This window comes from Neoarius graeffei, chromosome 1, assembly GCF_027579695.1.
Source record: "Neoarius graeffei isolate fNeoGra1 chromosome 1, fNeoGra1.pri, whole genome shotgun sequence".
Classification (NCBI taxonomy): Eukaryota; Metazoa; Chordata; class Actinopteri; order Siluriformes; family Ariidae; genus Neoarius; species Neoarius graeffei.
Window position 1 is genome coordinate 112364654 of NC_083569.1, and position 21326 is coordinate 112385979.

Here is a 21326-nt window from a genome sequence, read left to right on the forward strand (position 1 = left end):
GATGTGCGTGCACGCATATATGTGTGTGTGTGTGTGGGGGGGCACTCAGATTATTTGGGGGGGGGCCCACTCAGATTATTTTGTCCCGGGCCCAGCCAAAGCTGTCAACGGCCCTGAGTGTCAGTGGGGTTACAATTGAAAAGTTATAAGTCAGTTATTGCTTTAGCACAACCGTCTTCACACCTCCATCGTCACACCTCCCTCCCTTCTTCACTGCTGAACAGACATCACTGAATTAAAAAGAAGAAGCTAAACCACAACTGCCAACTTGTCTGTTCTCTGAAATGGTCACTGCCGTGTGTGTGTGTGTGTGTGTGTGTGTGTGTGTGTGTGTGTGTGTGTGTGAGAGAGTGAACAAGGCTAATGAGATGTTTATTTCTGCACGACTGCTTTTGTTGTTGTTTTACACAAATAAATAAAGAATGATTATTATTCCAACACACACACAACTTGCTGTAGTAAGGTATTTCCCTGCTCAAGAACACAAATGGAAATTAGGTATTGAGTTATAAGGCATTTTCTCAATAAGTCCAGTTAATGCAAACATGGTTTTGTTAAAGCTTCTCTGTTCACAGTAAAGTCCACCAGTTACAAAGTTAAAAGTTAGTTCTTGCTTTCATACGTCCACTTTCACACCTCCCTCCTTCACAGAAAATAAACCACATCCTTGAACTGGTCTCTGCTCTCAGGCCTCTCACACGGTCACTGCCCTGTGTGTGTACAGGACTAATGAGAAATGTTTGTTTCTGCTCTTATTTTCTATTATTTTTAACAGAAAGGTAAATAATGATTCGTGATTATTGGAAAAAAAAAAGTTCTGTGCATTAGTGTGGTATTAGTGTGTCTTATAGTGAACTTCCTGTGGTAAGATGTTTCCCTGCACAGACCATTATAGTAAAAAAGAAAAAAAAAAGGAAACTAGGCATTTAGTTCTATGGCATTTTCTCAGGAAGTCTAGTTAATGCTAACATGGTTTTGTTAAAACCTTTCTGTGCACAAGAAAGACTACCAGAGTCTCACCACAGCAGCTAAAGACATTTCAGTTCATCACAACCCTGACTTCCACTGATGAAAGTACAAACACCATCCAGTCATTTTCTTTTAGCAGATCAAATGATCATGAGAGGTTGTCACTGAGCAGCAGATGACAGCAGGACACAGAAGATCAGGAACAGATTCCAACAATACAGACTCGTTTACACTCATTAGATTATTTAAACCCTGTGTTTTAAACTTGGTCTACTTGTACTCTTACCTGTTGGTCTATCATCGTTACTGAGAGTCGTTACACGTCAAACTAAACCCTTCTCATAACAGATATGGATACACTGATCCACCTGAGCAGTCATGCTGAAGTGCACACAATGTCCTAATGACACAAACTCATCACTCAGGACATTCACACTGCAGAATAACAACTTTATACCCCACCACTCACTCTAATGAAGACACAAAGAGAAAATTTACTCACAGAGCATCACAGGGAGTGGACTGAGCTCCATCCTGTAACTCTAATGACTGACTGACTGACTGACTGACTGACAGAGCAGTGGTGTGTGTTAAAGCCTTACCACTTCCTGTGACAGAGAGAGAGAGAGGGTGTATGTACGTCAGTTTTATATTTTAGTTGACACAGACATAGTTGCTCCTGTCCCGTTATTTTTGACATTAAGCCTGTTTTAAGGCTCACACTGTAAAATCCATTGTTTCATTTTGCCAGAATTAAAATAATTTGTGCTCAAGAATAACACTCTGAATAGCAGTGCTGTAAATAGGCAAAATATTAAGTGTTCATCATATTCACACTTTCCACGTTATTAGGAACACCTATGCACCTGCTCATTCATGCAGTTATCCAATCAGCCAATCATGTGGCAGCAGCACAAAACATTAACTCATGCAGTAACTTGGATTTCAGAATCTCCTTGGATTTTCACACACAACAGTGTGTATAGATTACAAGAAACACCTTGTTGGTGAGAGAGGTCAGAGGAGAATGACCAGACTGGATCACACTGACAGGAAGGCTACAGTAACTCGGTATGTGGTGGCCAGTGATTGAAAAGTGAAAATAAATTGCCTTTGACTCCCTCTAGTGGTAACTGTAGTGTAATTTTAATTATATTACATTGATATTATACAATTATATTATAATTATTGACTTCCTTCAGATTGTAATGGGTTTAACCAGAGGCCAGTAAATGGGATTTCTGCCTGTTTTGGGGTGCCTGGGTTCAGTATTGAATATATTTGTCATGACACACTCCACAGTAGTGGTTCTGAGTGGACACACCGAGCTTTAAGAATCTACAGCGTATCATAATATTTTTTTTTAAGTAAGTGGTGATTGTCACATTTCAGCTCTTTGGGATGCCCAAAGTACTTGTCCATCTGAATCTCAAATTTGATGGAGTTCTGTTCAACTCCTAAATTCTGTGTAAGTTTCTCCAAACACAGGCAAAAACATATCCAAATGGCACCAAATCTCTTCACCTGAAGGCAGGACCATGAAGGAGAAAGGTGAGTTTCCTCAGAAATTTTCTGGAAAGGAAATCCCTGTAAATATTTTATAAAATTTTAAATCTGTGAGGCAATATGTTGTATAATAGATCTAAATATTTAGAGCACTGCAGTTTGAACTCAGAGCATAATTTGTGTATTCATTCATTCATTCATTCATTTTATTTATAACAAATGCCATGTTGGGTAATGTCATTATCTTCCACCTGCACTGTGTTGTAAAATGTAGGGGAGCTGCTTTATCAACAATGCATTGTGGGTAATGTAGTCCTGGAGAAATAAGGGAAAAGGGGAAAAAGTGCTTCAAAGCAGACATTTGTTTTCAACTGTATTTGTTTAATGGCAATAAAGCCACTCAAAACAAAGTAATATATCGATTTACGCACTGCCTACAAGCGGAACTCGATCTGTTTCTGGGTTGAAGAATTTTCTTATCATAGCCAGCCTCTTTTGTTTTATTTCTTTACCTAACACTGGCCACTAGGTGGTGTGTATGACTGGCAATTTCTAACACTGGCCACTAGGTGGTGCGTCTCATCTCATCTCATCTCATTATCTCTAGCCGCTTTCTCCTGTTCTACAGGGTCACAGGCAAGCTGGAGCCTATCCCAGCTGACTACGGGCGAAAGGCGGGGTACACCCTGGACAAGTCGCCAGGTCATCACAGGGCTGACACATGGACACAGACAACCATTCACATTCACACCTACGGTCAATTTAGAGTCACCAGTTAACCTAACCTGCATGTCTTTGGACTGTGGGGGAAACCGGAGCACCCGGTGGAAACCCACGCGGACATGGGGTGAACATCCAAACTCCACACAGAAAGGCCCTCGCCGGCCACGGGGCTTGAACCCGGACCTTCTTGCTGTGAGGCGACAGTGCTAACCACTACACCACCATGCCGCCTATGATGATTTTAGTAAAAAATAAATAAATAATGGTAATTGCGCATTGACCCCCAACACACCCCTCTACTTAACGTTGTAGCACAAAATAGAAAGGGTGTATATGGTCCTAATTGATTCTATTAGAACCAGAAATGGTTGTAGTTTTATGAGCGACTTAGTTTTGGAGGTGAATCCGAACAAGTTCCTGCATGTTGCGTGACACCTGCTCCTGCCACTCCAGCACTGTAAAATGAAAGTAATTTATTGCCATTATTTAGCCTTGTGCCTAGCAAGTGAGCTTACAAAGATGACATTTACAAAGAGACAATGCTTTATCATAACTGGGAAAGCTGAACACCAAACTCCCCCCCAAAAAAAACGATGATTTGTACCATGTATTAATTTCCTGGGTTCCAGAAAATGGCTGGAGCAGCTGTTACTCTTCTTCATGCTCTATGCACTGACTGACTGGTCGAAAGGTTTGGGATGAAGCTTGCTCTAGATTCTGTGAGATTGTATGTAATGTGCGGGCATCAGGGAGCTGCTATCAATATGCGGGAGACTCCTGGAACTTCCGGGAGACTTTGGATGTCTGAATTTATGAGGAAAACCTGCTTATTCATGCAATTATCCATCATCCAATCAAGTGACAGTAGCACAGTGTATTAAATTATGCAGATACAGGTGGGGTCACAGCTCGGAATTCTGGGCTCCTCTGGAATAATAGTGCAGTCAGACTAATGAACAAATATACAGAGAAGTTCAATAGGGGAAAATGTGTTCTTAGAAATTTTAAAGTCACTTCCTCATTAACACTGTGTGCTCTCAGTTCACAGTTCATACTTGAAACTACTAATAGTACCTACTATTATTTGCATGATCATGCCCAGTACATAAGACGAGCCAGCTAACCTCATTGGCTTGCTATTTAAAGCTAGGGTAGGTCATTTTTGAGAAACCAGATTTTGAAAGTATCCAACTGAAAAATCCCACCCCCTCCCTTTAGCCCTTCCACCAAAAACACATGAAAGTGCACTGTAATTGGATCAGAGTCCAGCTCAGAATGAAACATGGACTGTGGAACACATTTTGAATTGGTCAGGCCCATCAGTTCCCCAACCAATACAATTAAATATTTTTAGTGAATTTGATTGGCTTATAGAGCAGTCACATGAATTCAAATGTTTCTTTGTTTGTTTCTTTATTTCTCATCACATTTTTCTTTGCAACTGATTCGAAGACGCATTGGCGAAATGGTGGATTTCTCAGGTATGTTTATAACTTATAATTTCTCCTTTTCTACCTTTATCATTCGCTTAATGTGTGAAGATTCTTGAAAATAAATACAGATATATAAATACAGATATATCTGCCATTTTGCACGTGAATTTCTTTCGGCGGCGATCAATTTGAGTTGAAAAAACTCTCTTTTATGGTAAATGATTCACTTTAACTTACGACAGAAGTTAAAACCACAAACTTTTTCCAAGTACACACAAAAATGCGGGTCAAAAAATACAGTAGAAAAGGTAAAAACAGCTATTATAGAAATGGATTGCTTCGCATTGCCAGTCAAACTCTTATGGTTGTCAAGGAATGTCAAGTTAGCTTGCCTACCACGGGCTTGTTGCCATGGGGAAAATTGACACGTGACCAATTCCTGCAAATGGCCTATTGGATCAGACTCCAGCTCAGAATGAAACATGGACTGTGGAACACATTTTGAATTGGTTAGGCCCAACAATTCCCCAACCAATAAAATTAATTATTTTTTTCGTGGTCTGGTTTCCATCAAATCAGGCGCTCTGATTGGCTCGCGAGTGGTCCAGAATCCTCTGATATGGAGCCTAGTTATAGACCTTTGGAGACTCGCTCGTTCACAACAACAAACATAGTAGCAATTGTTGGCAACGTTTATTTTTGCATTTCTCAGTATAATAGCATTAATTTTACAGCATGGATTGCGATAACGACAGCGTTCACAGCAAAAGCGAGTTTTACTACCCTGATGAAGACGAAATAAAAAACATTTCAGGAAAAGCTGAAAACCTGTAACTGTTGCTAACGCCGAGCAAAAACATGGCTGAATCCTGAATGATTCAATTTTGTATAAATAGGACTACATAGGTGACAAAATGTTTTTTTTTTTTTTTCCTGCCATGGAAGTGCACTTGTATACCCAGGAGGAAGCCATTTGCATTACAGCCGTGAATGAGGATTCAAAATGCCGGCTCGCCTTGGCTTTGTTTTCCCTTTCAGGCACTCTCATTTTCTGTGAGAATTTGGTAAAGAAAAAAATAAATATAGTCTTTACCAGCTTAAGGTCGGTCTGTATGGTGAAATATCGTGACCTCGGCCTTGAAAATACTGACCTCGGCCCAGAGGGACTCGGTCAGTATTTTCAAGACCTCAGTCACCTCCCAGCTGGTAAATATATATATATATATATATATATATATATATATATATATATATATATATTTTTTTTTTTTTGGGTCCTTCTCAGAAACTGCTCTCTCATTTGGGACATTCTCGTCAAAAAATAAATTTTCTAATTTTATTTTATTTTATTTTTTTTGCATTTACCTAACACTCAATGTTTCTTTTGTCATGTTTAATAAGAATAAAGATAGCATCTTGCTTCATCTGGCCTACACTGGAATTTTTTTTTGGATTACAATCCAAATGCTTTTGTAAAATTGATTTCCATATCAAATAACTACATCATGAAGAATTAAAGCCCCTCCTTCACAGATGAGTGAAAATATTGAATAAATTTTCTCTTTTTAATTGCTTGGGTTAAAAATGCCAAGTTATGATGACGGAATTGATTATTCACTTAAATATGAATAATATGATACATTTTGGGTATTTGATATGGCGCAATAGGACACAATGGAAAAATCAAGAACACACCGTAAAGATGAGAATAACGGTGGTGGTAAAAGAACAGCGACTGTACCGGCTGAAGGTCGCGTGGGTCTCTGGTGTGGTGCGCGAGCAACGGGACATCACTACCGCACCGGACGGAGCGCGAGACGGGGGCGTGGCAAAATGACTGGCCGTAGATTCTATCAAAAGTTCGATCTAAATTGACCATGGTTGCAAAATATTGGCCAAAAATACACAAACACTACGAAATATGAAAGTAAGATGAAAAAGAAACATTCTATTGCCTTATACTGAAAGACTAAAACAAAAATAAAACTGTCAAAACTCACCTTTTCAGCGATAACGTCCGAACAGATCACTCGCGTAACAGAGAGACCGCAAATGGAAGCACGATCAACTTCTAACTGTTGGAGTGGAAAATTCCATTCTACACATGCAAATTGTTAATGTGTGTCCTTCCCCGAACACAAATAACACGCTATGGTAAAAAATAGACCACAACTCATTTTATAGCTCAGAAATTCTTACAAGACCAGCTGCCATCGTAACATATGAAGAGCTCTTTTCCAAAACGCGATAAACGCCAAATAAAAAAAAAAAGTTTGTACGCTATTCTGCTGTGTAGTGAGCCTATTCACTGCTCCATTAATGTTTCATGCCGAATCGCTATATTTCCTTGTTTATATGTGCTGCAAATTGTAGTTTCTCTCCAAAACGCGATAGGCGCTACACCTGTTTTTTTTGGCTGAGTGCGACATTTCCTCTCGACCAATCAGAGTTCGGTCAGCGTTCTACACTATCCCACATGGCGGCGCCCTGAAGCGAGGAGTTTTGTTTGCTTGTGTAGCTTCTTGAGCACAAATAACTTTTGCAAATGGTGGTTGTGAATACTTTTTGATGGTTCTGAAGAACATCTGAGACCTACACCAGGTGGTAGAAGACGTCGTTTAAACAAAGAGCACCATCAACGAGAGCAAACAAAGAAAATTCGCTATTCTGGTGGCGGGCTGATTATTGTTATTTAATTAGTGGTTTTGTCATGCTATTTAAGGTGGCACTTTGAATGGATTGCATTTAAAAAAATTTACTAACTGGCCATTTGTTATTTAGTTAGTTGTTTTTTGTGGTGGACAGTCTTAGGCCCTGTCCACACGGCAACGGATTCAGGTGACTCCAATACAATTCCTTATCGTTTAGGCCTGGCGTCCACACGGCACCGGCGTTTTGGGTGCCCAAAACGCAATCTTTTTGAGAACGGGTTCCAGAGTGGAAAGATCTGGCAACGTTGCCGTTGTGAAGTCGTCTGGATGAGTAGAACGGATTTGTTTACGATGATGTCACAACCACATGACTGTGAGTGCTTCATGCCGGGTAGAAGTGTAACGAACTCGATGCGAGTTGTCAACAAATCCTATAACTTGGTTCATGAAACACACTTACAAAATATTTTCATTGTGAATATTTATTGTGTAATGGTGCAAAGTGAGAGAGAGAGAGAGAGAGAGAGAGAGAGACTCTGCCCTTAGGGCAGAGTCAATCCCGCCAGCAAAAATAGGGAAAAAAAGGAGCGATCTCACCTCTTCACATGTTGGTTTAAGTCCGACAATACATTCCTCAAAAAGGGCGTAGAAGAACAAATTAATCCATCAACGTGTAGCATTCAATTTATTTCGGACCATTAAAGACGCCGCCTTCCGCGTAGAATCATACGTCATCCTTGCCGCCATATTGGATAGGTCAAAGCAGAGAATAAAGATTCATGTGCTGTGTTTAACTGTACCAACAGGTTTACCATCCAAACGAGATCACATGGGATTACCTTTCACAGGTGAGAAACAACAAATTAATCCATCAACGTGTAGCATTCAATTTATTCCGGACCATTAAAGACGCCGCCTTCCGCGTAGAATCATACGTCATCCTCGCCGCCATATTGGATAGGTCAAAGCGGAGAATAAAGATTAGCTGCGTTTAACTGTACCAACAGGTTTGCTGTCCAAACGAGATCACATGGGATTACCTTTCACAGGTGAGACTGGAAAAATACTTTTCATTGTATTTGGTCATTATAATGTAATTTTACGAACAGATTTTCCTGACTTTGTGGCTAATATGAAGTCTCGCGCATAATAGTTTATGCGCATGCGTCCTTACTACTTCTATTGTTCTGGTGTCTCCGAAGGGACCGTCTTACAGCGCCCCTAGAGGTGTGGCATGTGTATTGCATCGTTTTCAGCAAGCGTTGCGTTGCCATATAGACCTGATATTTTACTGATCGTTGCCCATTTGGACGCGATATTTTTTAAATAACATCTCGTTGCCGTTGTCGTGTGGATGTAGCCTTAAAATGTAAGATTAAACATGAATGTTATTTGAGTGTTTATATAATTGATTTTATTATAAATTGTATGATGAAAGTTCTTGATATTATATATCTACAGCATGTTCGCTTGTTTTAAAAACAGAAAGACAGAAAAAATGAGTGGATTTATAGTGTTTTGAAAAAATATATATAATAAACTTTGGATTTATAATCAATAACATTGTTAGATTTGTCAATTATTATTGAAAATGAGTAGTATTATAACAGGATAAATTAAATATTTGCAAAATTTATGGGTCTGGGTAAATGTCATTTTTCTGAAAACAATCAAAATGGATTTATAGCATTTTGGAAAAGAGCTCTACATATTCTGTCAGAAACATATTCTATACCTAACTTTCAGCTTTCATTTTAAAAAAGAAAATTGCAGATTTATAACTGAATTTTTATATGGCATAGTGATTTTTAGTTACTACTTTTGGTGAGGTAGTGACCTTGACCCTGAGGCTTTCCGTTTAGATCAAAACACACGATCGTATTGGTTTTGGGTCTGCGGAAAATGGAGTTACAACGGTGATCAAATATTTTGCATGATGTTTTAATATGGTTATAATTATTCTGTGAGTGCACCAATCTTTAGGTGTATAAAGTTACAACTTAAAATACAATTAGCAGACATGTGGACTCGAGTCATGTGACTTGGACTCGAGTCAGACTCGAGTCACCATTTTGATGACTTGAAACTTGAAATCCCTAGATGAGGAATGACTTGCAACTCGACTCGGACTTGCACGCTGTTGACTCGAGACTTGACTTGGACTTGACAGTTTTAGCTTGCAATGACTTGGCGTATCAGGTATAAATATTCTTCCCCCCCCCTCGATTTTGAATCCAAGTACACTCGTTATTATTTGAATGCGGTGTAGCTCCTTGTCCTAGGCTACGGCAGCTCAATCCACTAGCACTAGGTGTCACTCAAGCACTTCAACTGGTTCAAATGAAAAACCAAACGGTGATGGGCAATGAGGATGCTGAATGAGGAACGGACGGATAAAAACATGATTACCTACGTAATTTCCTTTGGATTTAAAGAATACTCCAATACAGATGGCAAACTCATTGCTACGTGCAGAACATGTGGAGCCACAATTTCGGACAGCCAGTCAACCACATCAAACTTCGTTTGTCACCTGAGGCTGCATAAGGACAAGTAAGTAACAAAGCTAGGCTACAGCTAGCAAGAATCTGTACAGGCTAGTTCATGGCTAGAAGTGGAATGTGTTAATATATTAACGCTGTCAAGGATTTGTTTTGCTTTGCTGAATATAAAATAGTGAAGTAGATTTTTTTTTATTGGATTGCTTTTGTGTTCAGTCTAGTGTTAGATTATGTGGGCTAGGCTACCAGTTAACACACATTGGGAAGGCATAGCCAGAAGGTGGTGATTTGGTCAGAGCAGAGAACGTTTACAAGATTGTTATAAAGGCTCTGGTCAGAACGACACAGACTTATGATAAGAACCGGACAGCAAAGGATAAAACGTGAATCAAATAAACAGTTACCCAGGCTGCAAACTACGTATGTAAAACAGAAGTTTGCTCTTTGCAATGGGAAAGTCAGTGCTTGTCATGAAAGGCATTTAAACCACTGAGACGAGATGACTAGCAATGCAAGTTAAACCAGGCGTTTAACTGTTTGCTACGTACTGCACCAAGTCGTGGACGCTGTGCGATGTGTGTTATTAGTGCTGGGATTATACATGTCATCAGAGACATTCAATTCTATTCTCTTCCTCTCTCTGGTGTCATGTAGGCAATAATGGGCCATTTGGGCTATGTAAAATGTAAGCTCAGCTGACGTTTTATAGCGCAGTACATCCCGACAGATTGGAGTGTAGCCTACTCCAACGCGAAGCATTATCCCACAGTCTTACCCAAACGACAGGGCACACAATGCCTCTACATACTGTAGCGTGACTTTACCAGTGCATTTATTAGTCTCTGGCGAGAAACCAAATTCGCCAAAAGCACGCAACTTGGATCTGGAGGATTCCGCTGAACATTCTGAAATTCACAACAACTGTTTATTCTACTTTATTATACAGCTCTCTAGAATGTTGCCAGGGCTTCATTCTCACATTCTGGCCAGAGCCCTAGAGGACTCTGATTCTGGCTACATCGTCACAACGTTCTGTGTTTACTGAGGCTACCGGTATTTTAGTGAGTGTTTAGTGAATGCATTGTGGTCTAGCTAAACTGCTTAAGGGAACATCCTGGCTGGCTTGTATTAAACATTATACTGTGTATAAACAAATATGTTCAGATTAAATGAACTCAGACTTTGATATTGAAAATGATAAAAACATGTTAATGTCTACATGATTAAAAACAGAAAACAAGTAGGCCTACTAATTTTACATTTTTTTTTCTTGTTTAGATTTGCAGAATATCTGAAGAACAAGATCATCCCAAGTGAGACAGAGCAGCCATCCATTTCTGGATTCCTTACTGCAAAAGATACACAGTACAATGCTACCCACCCACAACAAAAAGCCATCACATATTCAATACTAACAGATTTGGTCATTGGATGCAACATCCCTCTCTCAGTAGTGGAGAACAGATATTTCCGGAATTTTTTGTCAGTTAGTTGGTCTCTCTCACACACACAAACGTACTCAAGTCACGTTGTATTGTATTAAAGGCATGTCATGTTGTATGTTGGGACAGTGCCTAACTTCAGAAGGAAAACCATTCTTTGATTCTAAAAGTACACAGATCATCTGTTAGCTTGGACTTTGAGTTTCATGTCTTAAAATGCACATGAAAAGCATTTTTATGTGAAAAATGACATGAATGAAATGAAAAGAAAATGATTTTTGTTACACAGTACCAGTACTAGTTTTGTTTAGAATTTTGTTTTAATTTCTCACTAATTTTCCAATAAAAAATTTAAGGAAATGGTCATACTTTCACTCATTCTCACACCCTTAGCCTCAGATGTACACTGACTCACTCAAACTAAACTCACTGAAAATTTAGGATGCTTTACTAATGTTAACTAACTAATCATTGTCTCCTCTGAGATTCTTTGATTGTCTTGGGGCACAAGCTCTAAAACATTTTAAAATGGAAAAGAATGGGTGTACTGTAGTTACTTGTGCTGCCTCTATGAATCATTGACATTACATTACATTTAGCAGACATTTTTATCCAAGGTGACTGGCAAAGGAGGACATACACTGCAGTGTGGAGAGGTAATACATTTGTGATCAAAAATGTGTTGATTGCCTGTAGAATAAATGGTGACTTGTTAGGGACTTGGAAAAAAATGAGACTTGGACTTGACTTGGCTTGGGTAGGACTTGGACTTGACTTGGTCAAAAGTGCCTTGACTTGTGACTTGACTCGGACTTGAGTGGTAGGACTTGAGACTTACTTGTGACTTGCACATTAGTGACTTTGTCCCACCTCTGACAATTAGTGATAACTGTTGACTTTTCAGTGGACAACAACCTTTTTAAGGGAATGCAATGTAGTCAACCTTTTATCATGTCCCAGATCAAGCTGCCATTTTTCCACAAATTTGCAGAATTTTTGCCAAATTCTGAATATTCACATCAAAGATTTCGTTGTATCTATATTATTTCTTTCATCATTTTATTTCAAATTAAAACCAACATCACCATTCAAAACTGTATAGTTTATTGACTGTGAGTATATTTAGTGGGGTACCCCCACAGTACCCAGTTTCAGAGACAGACCCATCTCATTATCTCTAGCTGCTTTATCCTGTTCTACAGGGTCACAGGCAAGCTGGAGCCTATCCCAGCTGACTACAGGCAAAAGGCGGGGTACAGCCTGGACAAGTCACCAGGTCATCACAGGGCTGACACATAGACACAGACAACCATTCACACTCAATTTAGAGTCACCAGTTAACCTAATCTGCATGTCTTTGGGGGAAACCGGAGCACCCGGAGGAAACCCACGTGGACAACATGCAAACTCTGCACAGAAAGGCCCTCGCCAGCCACAGCGCTCAAACCCAGACCTTCTTGCTGTGAGGCGACAGCCCTAACCACTACACCACCATGCCGCCCATGAGACAGACTCATCTCATCTCATTATCTCTAGCCGCTTTATCCTGTTCTACAGGGTCGCAGGCGAGCTGGAGCCTATCCCAGCTGACTACGGGTGAAAGGTGGGGTACACCCTGGACAAGTCGCCAGGTCATCACAGGGCTGACACATAGACACAGACAACCATTCACACTCACATTCACACCTACGGTCAATTTAGAGTCACCAGTTAACCTAACCTGCATGTCTTTGGACTGTGGGGGAAACCGGAGCACCCAGAGGAAACCCACGCGGACACGGGGAGAACATGCAAACTCCACACAGAAAGGCCCTCGCCGGCCACGGGGCTCGAACCCAGGACCTTCTTGCTGTGAGGCGACAGCGCTAACCACTACACCACCGTGCCGCCCTGAGACAGACTCATAAATATATATATATATATATATATATATGTATAAAAAATAAGTGAACTTTGATTGGCTTATAGAGCAGTCACATTAATTCAAATGTATGTTTATTTCTTTGTTTCAAATCACATTTTCCTTCACAACTGATTCGAAGACACATTGCCCATGAGAGGAAAGGACAATGAGAAGGGAGAACAGTCACTATAAAAAATACTCATTCCCCTAAGTAGAGCCCTACCGTTTCCATGGTCCATGATATGAAAAGTCATCTATCACACTATCTATTCAGTAAAAGAACTAACACACACTTATTTCACTGCTTAGATGTTTGTTTGAGAACCGAAACTGTTGTGAAAAGTCCTAAATAAGCAGTAAACTGATTCTGAGAACATTTAGCTGTGAGAGCACAGGTGCACACAAATATCAGGACAAACACCAAACCGATACGACTGCCTGGGCACTTCACAAAGATATTTTCAGCAATGTTCAAATAAAATAACGCGAACCAGTCACTTTAGCCAGAGATTTTCCTCTCAGAATATCTTTGCGTTAACATCAGAAACAAGATAAAAGTAGCCCAACTTTAGCAGGTTTGGAAATTGTAATTTGTTTCATCAAAGCTGATGGTCTTGCTTAAATTCTGTTTCAATCAGTGTAATTTACTGAATCATGCACACAACAATTCAGTGATAACAAGGAGCCTGTGAAGTACTGGAATGCTGTGGGTCCTTATAATTGTCACCACTATTCACTTCACCAGCAGCAGCCCAGGATACAGGTCAAGATCTTCAGTTAATGTTCACGTCAAACATCATAATGAAGAAAAACTGTGATCTCAGTCACTGTGACTGTGATATGGTTGCAGGCAGTGTCTAGACATTATACAGAAATGGGGGGAGCACAGCAAAATCCCCAGTGTTGAATTAACACCCAGAGTGTTGATTTAACACCCTACTGTGTTTATATGTGTCCAATTGGACACAAATGAACTCTGAAAGTGTTAATTCAACACTGGGGAATTTGCTGTGAGGGAGGGACCCACACAACCCAACAGGTGGAAATGCCTTGTTGATGAGAGAGGTCAGAGAAGAATGGCCTGACAGTAACGTTACAGGAATTCTACATTCGACTGACCTCAGAAAAGTTAAATTAGAGATCGGAATGACATCATTTTAACCTCCATTGATTCAAAGTACAGAGGGGGTAAACATGGGTGCCTCCATCTTCATCTTTTGTTAGCCTTCCTTCTCAATACAACAAACTGTATGATCAGTGTTATAGACTTCACTAAAGCAAAGCCTTTTAATATACAGCATAACTCACTGAAAAGTAAAGGTGATGATACACAGGGCAACTTTTTGGGCAATGTTGCTAGGCAACTGCACTTCAACACTTTCCCACTGAGATTGGGCAACATAATTTCTATCTGAACAATTTTGATCATTTCGGGCAACTTTTTAAGATCATCCAATCAGAGTGCTAGCAGCGAATCACACGACCACCTGAGAGCTTCTGAAATTTTCAACAAAGATGGCAGCCTCTCAACAGCAGTGGAGCAAAGAAAAAGAGAGACAAGAGCTAAGTGTAAACTGCAGTTACCTAAACACCGCTCCATAGAAACTGAATGGGTTTTGGCTAACTAGCAGTGGTTTTTGCAAACATACTTAGCTGAAAGTTATCGCTAGCTATGTAGGAATAATGTTAGCTCTCTTGCATCAAGGTAAAAGTGGTGAGCAGTTCATTTTTTAAAAAAAATTTGCCATAGAGATTGTCTAACTTATCGTTTGATCTAATTCACATACAGAGCACGACTGCTTCTGGAACCTGAGGGTGAAACTTTGGGATCTAAAAAAGAAATTAAGCCTTTCAGGAGCTCTGTCACTCCTTTTCCTCCTCAGCAGCATCTCCTGGTCCAGGTCCTTTTTTTTTTTTTGCCGACATGAGAATTAAATGATTTTGTTTTTGCCGTTATGTTTTTGTGATGTATGTGTCAGTTATTTGTTATAGCATATGTGATTGAGGCTAGTAGCATTTTTAAAGAGATTTAAGAAATGTTTGCTATTAACAGAATATTTTGACTTATGAATGTAAAAATAATGACAAATTATCTTTTAACCAGAGTGTCTATTCACTTTTGTTCCAGAAGTCATACTGACTTGAGTGAAATAAAGGCTGAAGCCGAGACAAAAGTGACAGCAGCAAATGTTTCAGTGTCCATCTTTGTGTGTCTGTCTCCCTGGCAACAGATTTGCTCTTATCTGATTGGTGGTTACCAATTGTCTGTTGCCCTAATTAGTTGCCCGGTATCTCACCTGGTTGCCTGTTGCTGGGAACACTGCCCAGTAACATTGCCCAAAAAGTTGCCCCATGTATCATCACCTGAAGAGATGCTCCTTTGTGTAAGTCTGACTGCCATGTTGAACTTGGAGGAACTCGTAATTGAGAGTTCACAAGTTGGAATTTCGAGTTGAAGGGGCGTTTTATGACCTGTAGGCAAATGCAGCAGATCTGAAATAGCCACTCTGAACAGAAACACATCTCACAACACACACACACACACACAAAAACAAACAAAAAAAAACCATTAAATCTTTTGGCAGATGGGCCACAACAGCAGACGATCAGTCCTGTCAGCCAAGAAAAAGAATCTGACCCTCGAGTGGGCACAGGCCCACCCAAACTGGGTGTTTGAAAATTGGACACCTGGTCTAATGCACCTTGATTTTTGCTGCATGATGCTGGTGGTAGGTTCAGAATTTGGCCTCAACAACATGAATCCATGCAACATGCAAATATTTTCAGTTTGGACAACTTTTGGCTTTAAAACAATAATAAGTCAGTGGGGTTCCAGCTGAAAAATTACAAGTCAGTTATTGCTTTAACACATTCATCTTCACACCTCCATCTTCACACCTCCCCCCCCCCCTTCACTGCTGAACTGACATCACCGAATTAAAAAAAAGAAGAAGCTGCTAAACCACAACTGCCAACTTGTGTCTGTCTCTGAAATGGTCACTCCCTTGTGTGTGTGTGTGTGTGTGTGTGTGTGTGTGTGTGTGTGTGTGTGTGTGTGTGTGTTTGTTTGTTTGTTTGTTTGTTTTCATTTATTGCCAGTTAAGCAGCTGTGGCTATTTCATGGCAAATACAGGTAATAAATTTAACTTGACATATTCAAAACCAACAATCAAATAAATAAATACATTAAATAAGTTTGTTCACATCAATACACTTTAAAAAGTTTAAAACCTTTAAAGGTGGGACCTTATTAAAAATATCAAATATAGTATCTTCTTTAAAAATTTTCTGTCTTTTTACTCTAAGGGCAGAGCAAGATAAAATATGCTTAATTGATAAGAGACTACCACAAAGATCACAAAGGGGAGGTTCACCTCCAGTTAATAAAAAAACATGGGTGAGTCTAGAATGTCCAGTTCTACACCTTGTGTACACAACTTGATCATGTCTGCATGAAAATGACTGGGTTATCACTTGTTTCACTGTATTACATATGTCATGCAGTTTATTTCCAGCACATTCATCCCATTCGGCTTGCCATATATCATTTATGTACCCTTGGTAAAATTTTCTATAGATTTCTATAGAAAAAAAGTCTATAAAAATTCTATAAAATTTCTAAATTAAATTTTATAGAATTTTTATAGACTTTTTGTAGAAATTTTATAGAGTTTTAATAGAATTTTTATAGAGTTTTAATAGAAATTTTATAGAGTTTTAATAGAATTTTTATAGAGTTTTAATAGGATTTTTTATAGAGTTTTAATAGGATTTTTATAGAGTTTTAATATGATTTTTTATAGAGTTTTAATAGAAATGTTATAGAGATTATACATAGAAATCTTATAGAATTCCTATGGAAAGTCAACAGAATTTAATGAAGTTTCTATAGAATTCTTTATAGAGTACTGTGAAAATCTCTACAGCAATTTCTATAGAGACTATAGCAATTTCTATAGAGATTGCTATAGTTATTGAAGTCACCTGCATATACTCGAAGACCTACCCATGAAAATACAGTGAGCAACTAAAAAAGCTATCAAAGGCGGAAAACATAAGGATGCAAGGTGCCATAGAATTCAGGACATCCTACCAAATCACTCTTAACTTCCAAAATGCCAGACCCTGGTACAGTATGACAAAAGCGCTTCTTGCTGAAAGTATTGAAATTTATTAGTTTTATCCTACTAGTACATGTAAGCTAGTTTGCTGCCTTTTTTGTTATTTCCTTTAGCTTGTTGGCAAGAGACATCTTTATAGTTGCTGGAGGGCATCCAAATTTACGGCATGCAAGATCTGAAACAAAAAATGGGATTTTGAAATTTAAAAAAGGAAATACAATTAATGCATTGCTAATCTATTATCAATAACACTTGAGCTATGAGAAAGCAATTCTAACAGTGCAAAAATGAGTAAATGACTTTTTAAATACTGTGCACTACATGAACATCTAAAAATTCAGGAATTTACAGATATGGCTACTAGCTCCATGAATGCACTGTCAATTCTGGCCTTTATTATACAACTGATAGAATATACAAAGACCACTTACCAACAACTGCCTCCACTTTAGTTGGGTCAAGGGCAGGCTTCTGATCCTGGTCTTTAAAGGCATTTGATTTTCTGCCTGTCAGACTTTTCCCAACAAGCTCTGCATCGGTAAAAATGGTCTTTAATAGTCTTCTGGCATATGTTGAACCCGACTTCACTGATGACAAAGCCATCAGGCTAGTTTTCTCAACCAGCACACCTCGTCCAATGTCAACCTGAGGACACAATGATTCAAAATTGATTAATATGCAAATGTATTATAATAGGTAAAATCCATGGTTTCATACACCTTTTCGACGTGATGACAACATCCCTTCAAAATGCCTTAATCAAACCTTCAAAGTCTTGCTGCATTATTAATACTACTGGAGAAAATTAGATTAAACCCCTCTTCATTCATCATACCTTTGTGGTTTCTTTGACTCTGCCAGGGGTGGCTGGTAGGCCATCATTTACATCTAATTGCTGTAAAAGGATAAACATGCACAGTATAGTTAAAAGTATCAATCAAATTTCAAATAATATATCCTCCCAAAAAAAAAAAATCACTGACACCAGTCACTTTCCACATCAATTAGTATTCTCCCAAATAATATGAAATGAGTCAGTATGATGACATGACAGCTGTGCCATACTGAAATCTGCAGCCTGGCCAGTTCTCAAGCCTAGCTGAATTTAGTCAGTGACATGAATGGCAAAATTGACAATATTTGCTGGTAGAAGTCCTAAACTCACCTTCGTTCCTTCTTTTTCAATTGCAGAGGTAGGAGTTACCGGTGCAGTTATCGGCCTAAGTCCTATATTTGGGTTCTGAAATTGAATAACAAACATTTTTAGATGTAATGCTTTTCCTGTATTACAGAGAATTTGAGGTTGGCACATTCCTTAAAAAATACCCTTTTTTACCAATTATGCATGATTTTTATTTTGTTGCCACCAAGGAGATTGTAGGATGATAGAAACCGGGTGACTCCACTTGATGAAGCTGTCGAGACTAAACGACAAAGCTCAAGAAATGAAATAAATAAGTGGGTCCTAAAGAAGCTAAATCCTTGTCAAAATTATTCCATGACTAAAAACGCTCTTATAATGTAAATCCCTCTCTCATAGTGTTTGTAGGGTTGGAGGGCCATTAAATAAAGAATAGAAAGCCTTGCCTAGCTTTATGCCTAACAAATTGAACAGAATGGACAAAAATTCTTCTATCCACAAGTAGGTGGTTATAGCATCTTGTGTGAATGCCATTGTCTTACCTGTGACTCTGCTTGGCCAACCTCTTTTGTTTTACTTTCCCTAATGAGCATTTTAAGGTTGTCTACTAGAGATCTTGCATCTGTGTGATAGGAGAGGTAGACAATGCATCAACACTTTGAATGATCAGTTCATACCCTATGCATTTAACTTGAAATTGACAAGACTTTGTCCATTATTTCAATGAATTTTTACTGATACTTTTAGCATTCTGCCTATAAAACAGCAAGAAAGATCTCAGAATTGGGGATCGATATTTGCATAGGAAGAGAAATGAAGAGAAGCCCATTTTTTCTGAGGTTAAAAATCCCACAAACTAACCTGTAACTTGCTTGTAGTGCTCAATCTCAGCTTCTAATCTGTTTATTTTTTCTTTTGCCAACTTGTATTTTTCTTTAAGCTTTGGCAATTTTTTGCAGCCTTGGCAACCGTTTTCTTCAGAACTGCCAGTGTCTTCTATTGCTGATGTTGAAATTAGGATTTCTTCATCACTAACCTTCTTTCTCTTGACTTTTCTCTTCTCATTGGCATCCTGTAAAATACAAGAGAAATTTTTGTTTCAGAAAAAAATAATTTCCTTTTAAATTGGAATAAATGTGCAGCAGTTACAGATGGTATCAGAATAAATTGACAGATAATTGATTCTAAGCAGACACTGCATCTTTCATCTAGCAAACATTGAAGACAGGCCTTCCTCAGAAGCCGATTGCAATTTAAGCCCTTTAAAAAGATATAGCAACTGATACCTTAGAGACTAAAAGACAAAAATGGACAATGGCTTTTTATTATATGTACTTACTGAAGAAGTGCTTTCACTTTCTGACAATTCATCAGCCATCCTTTTATTTGCACACCGCAAACTTTTTCCATTCTTCCTACCAACTTCCATGGCAGCCTCGTAATTCTTAACTTGTTCGGTACGCTTGGCTTCCATAGCCTTATCTTTACCTATGATACAAAACATAATGTAATGTAACATTTGAGAACAATACTCTTCAATTACCAGGTGACAAAATAGAAGCATCTACAATATTATTATAATGTATGAAATCAGCCATGTCCAACACATAACTGGTAGGCAATTTTACATGCTTTTTTATTTAATATTACGTTACAACATGGACAGCCTCAGGGGCGTAGGCAGGGGGGGTTCAAGGGGTTTGTCTGAACCCCCCACTTAATAATCAAAAAGTAATTTAAAAAAATCAATGAGCCCTTCAAAAAATTAGAGAGATTAACTAGACTGACTACTGTCTAGTCAAACAAGAACAGCAATGTGATATAAGTAGGGTCATTTTAAGGTCTTAGGCATTTATGGACCATGATGTAGAAACATTGGTTGCATTTGGATAATAAAACTTGCTCTGATATCTGATATTGCCTAGTTATAGGCCTATATTTTTTCTTTCCCTGCACCTGGGCCTGGATTTGACCCCCCCCCCCCCCCCCCCCTCAAAAAATCCTGCCTACGCCCCTGAGCCTTGCCCTTCTTGGTCATATCATCGACATCATCATTACTTAGATTATAGTCTGAGACCTTGCCGGGTTGTTTTTTTTCAATGCCCTCATCCTCAACAGATTTTTACAAACCAATACTTTTCTGAATCTGGAGATTTCATCGTATTAGCAGTATAAGAACTGGGAGTCTGGGATGTTTCAGATTCTAAAATGATAGGAAAGGGAAATTCAACATCTCAAGTTTTGCCCACATTTTCTGCTTAAACATGTTAAACTGCACTCTCCCATTCAAACTCCAATAAAAGTTGAATTTTTAACTTCTGAATTCATATAAAGTGTTACATTTCTAAAAACACAATGAGGTCTAAGGATTCAGAAAAATGTTGGTTGAGTGAATTTGTTTCAAAAATAAGGAAGTTATCACAGAAAAACAACCCGGCAAGGTTTCGTCAAACAGACTATAGGCCTAGAAATAGGATGCTATCATTTTATCATATAATTTAATTTTTTTATCATTAGGCCTATTATTAATAATAATATTCATAAATCGTTTGCTATCGCCTGATTGCTATGATAAAAACATATTTTTATTTTATAATGAATGCGACATGTGCAGCTAGGCTTATTTTCTTACCCAAATCCAAGACTTTAGCTGGCGCTGTCTCTCCATTCCAAGGCACATCATAGATGTTCCCGACTGCTGACTGAAGCTTCTTTCCAAGGGCCATTAACTTTAACTCGGCACCACACTTTCCCACTTCTATTACATCCCATTGTGGTGGATCTTCAATCCATTGTAAGAGTAACCATGTTGTGGTAGACGATGCCATTCTCTCGGATCCACTTGATTTCCCACTGGGCACTGTATTATCACACTTTTCAAAAGATTCTTTAGAATATTTGTAATGCGCGCTTTTACCTTCCTGAGCTATTGACAC

The 21326-nt window shown here is 38.8% G+C and overlaps 2 protein-coding genes across 2 annotated transcripts in view; one reads left to right on the forward strand and one right to left on the reverse strand.

The window, feature by feature from the left end:
• LOC132885935 (titin-like) overlaps positions 1-21326 on the forward strand; it is a 605367-nt gene that overhangs the window by 447376 nt on the left and 136665 nt on the right. The window lies entirely within an intron of this gene.
• LOC132882087 (uncharacterized) lies at positions 17277-20012 on the reverse strand. Its single transcript, XM_060915323.1, has 7 exons — positions 19730-20012; positions 19252-19462; positions 18933-19012; positions 18415-18489; positions 18085-18144; positions 17681-17894; positions 17277-17424 (listed from the first exon to the last, which is right to left on the reverse strand). Exons 1-7 carry the CDS (start codon positions 19952-19954, stop codon positions 17330-17332), a joined length of 960 nt encoding a protein of 319 aa, XP_060771306.1. The 5' UTR covers positions 19955-20012; the 3' UTR covers positions 17277-17329.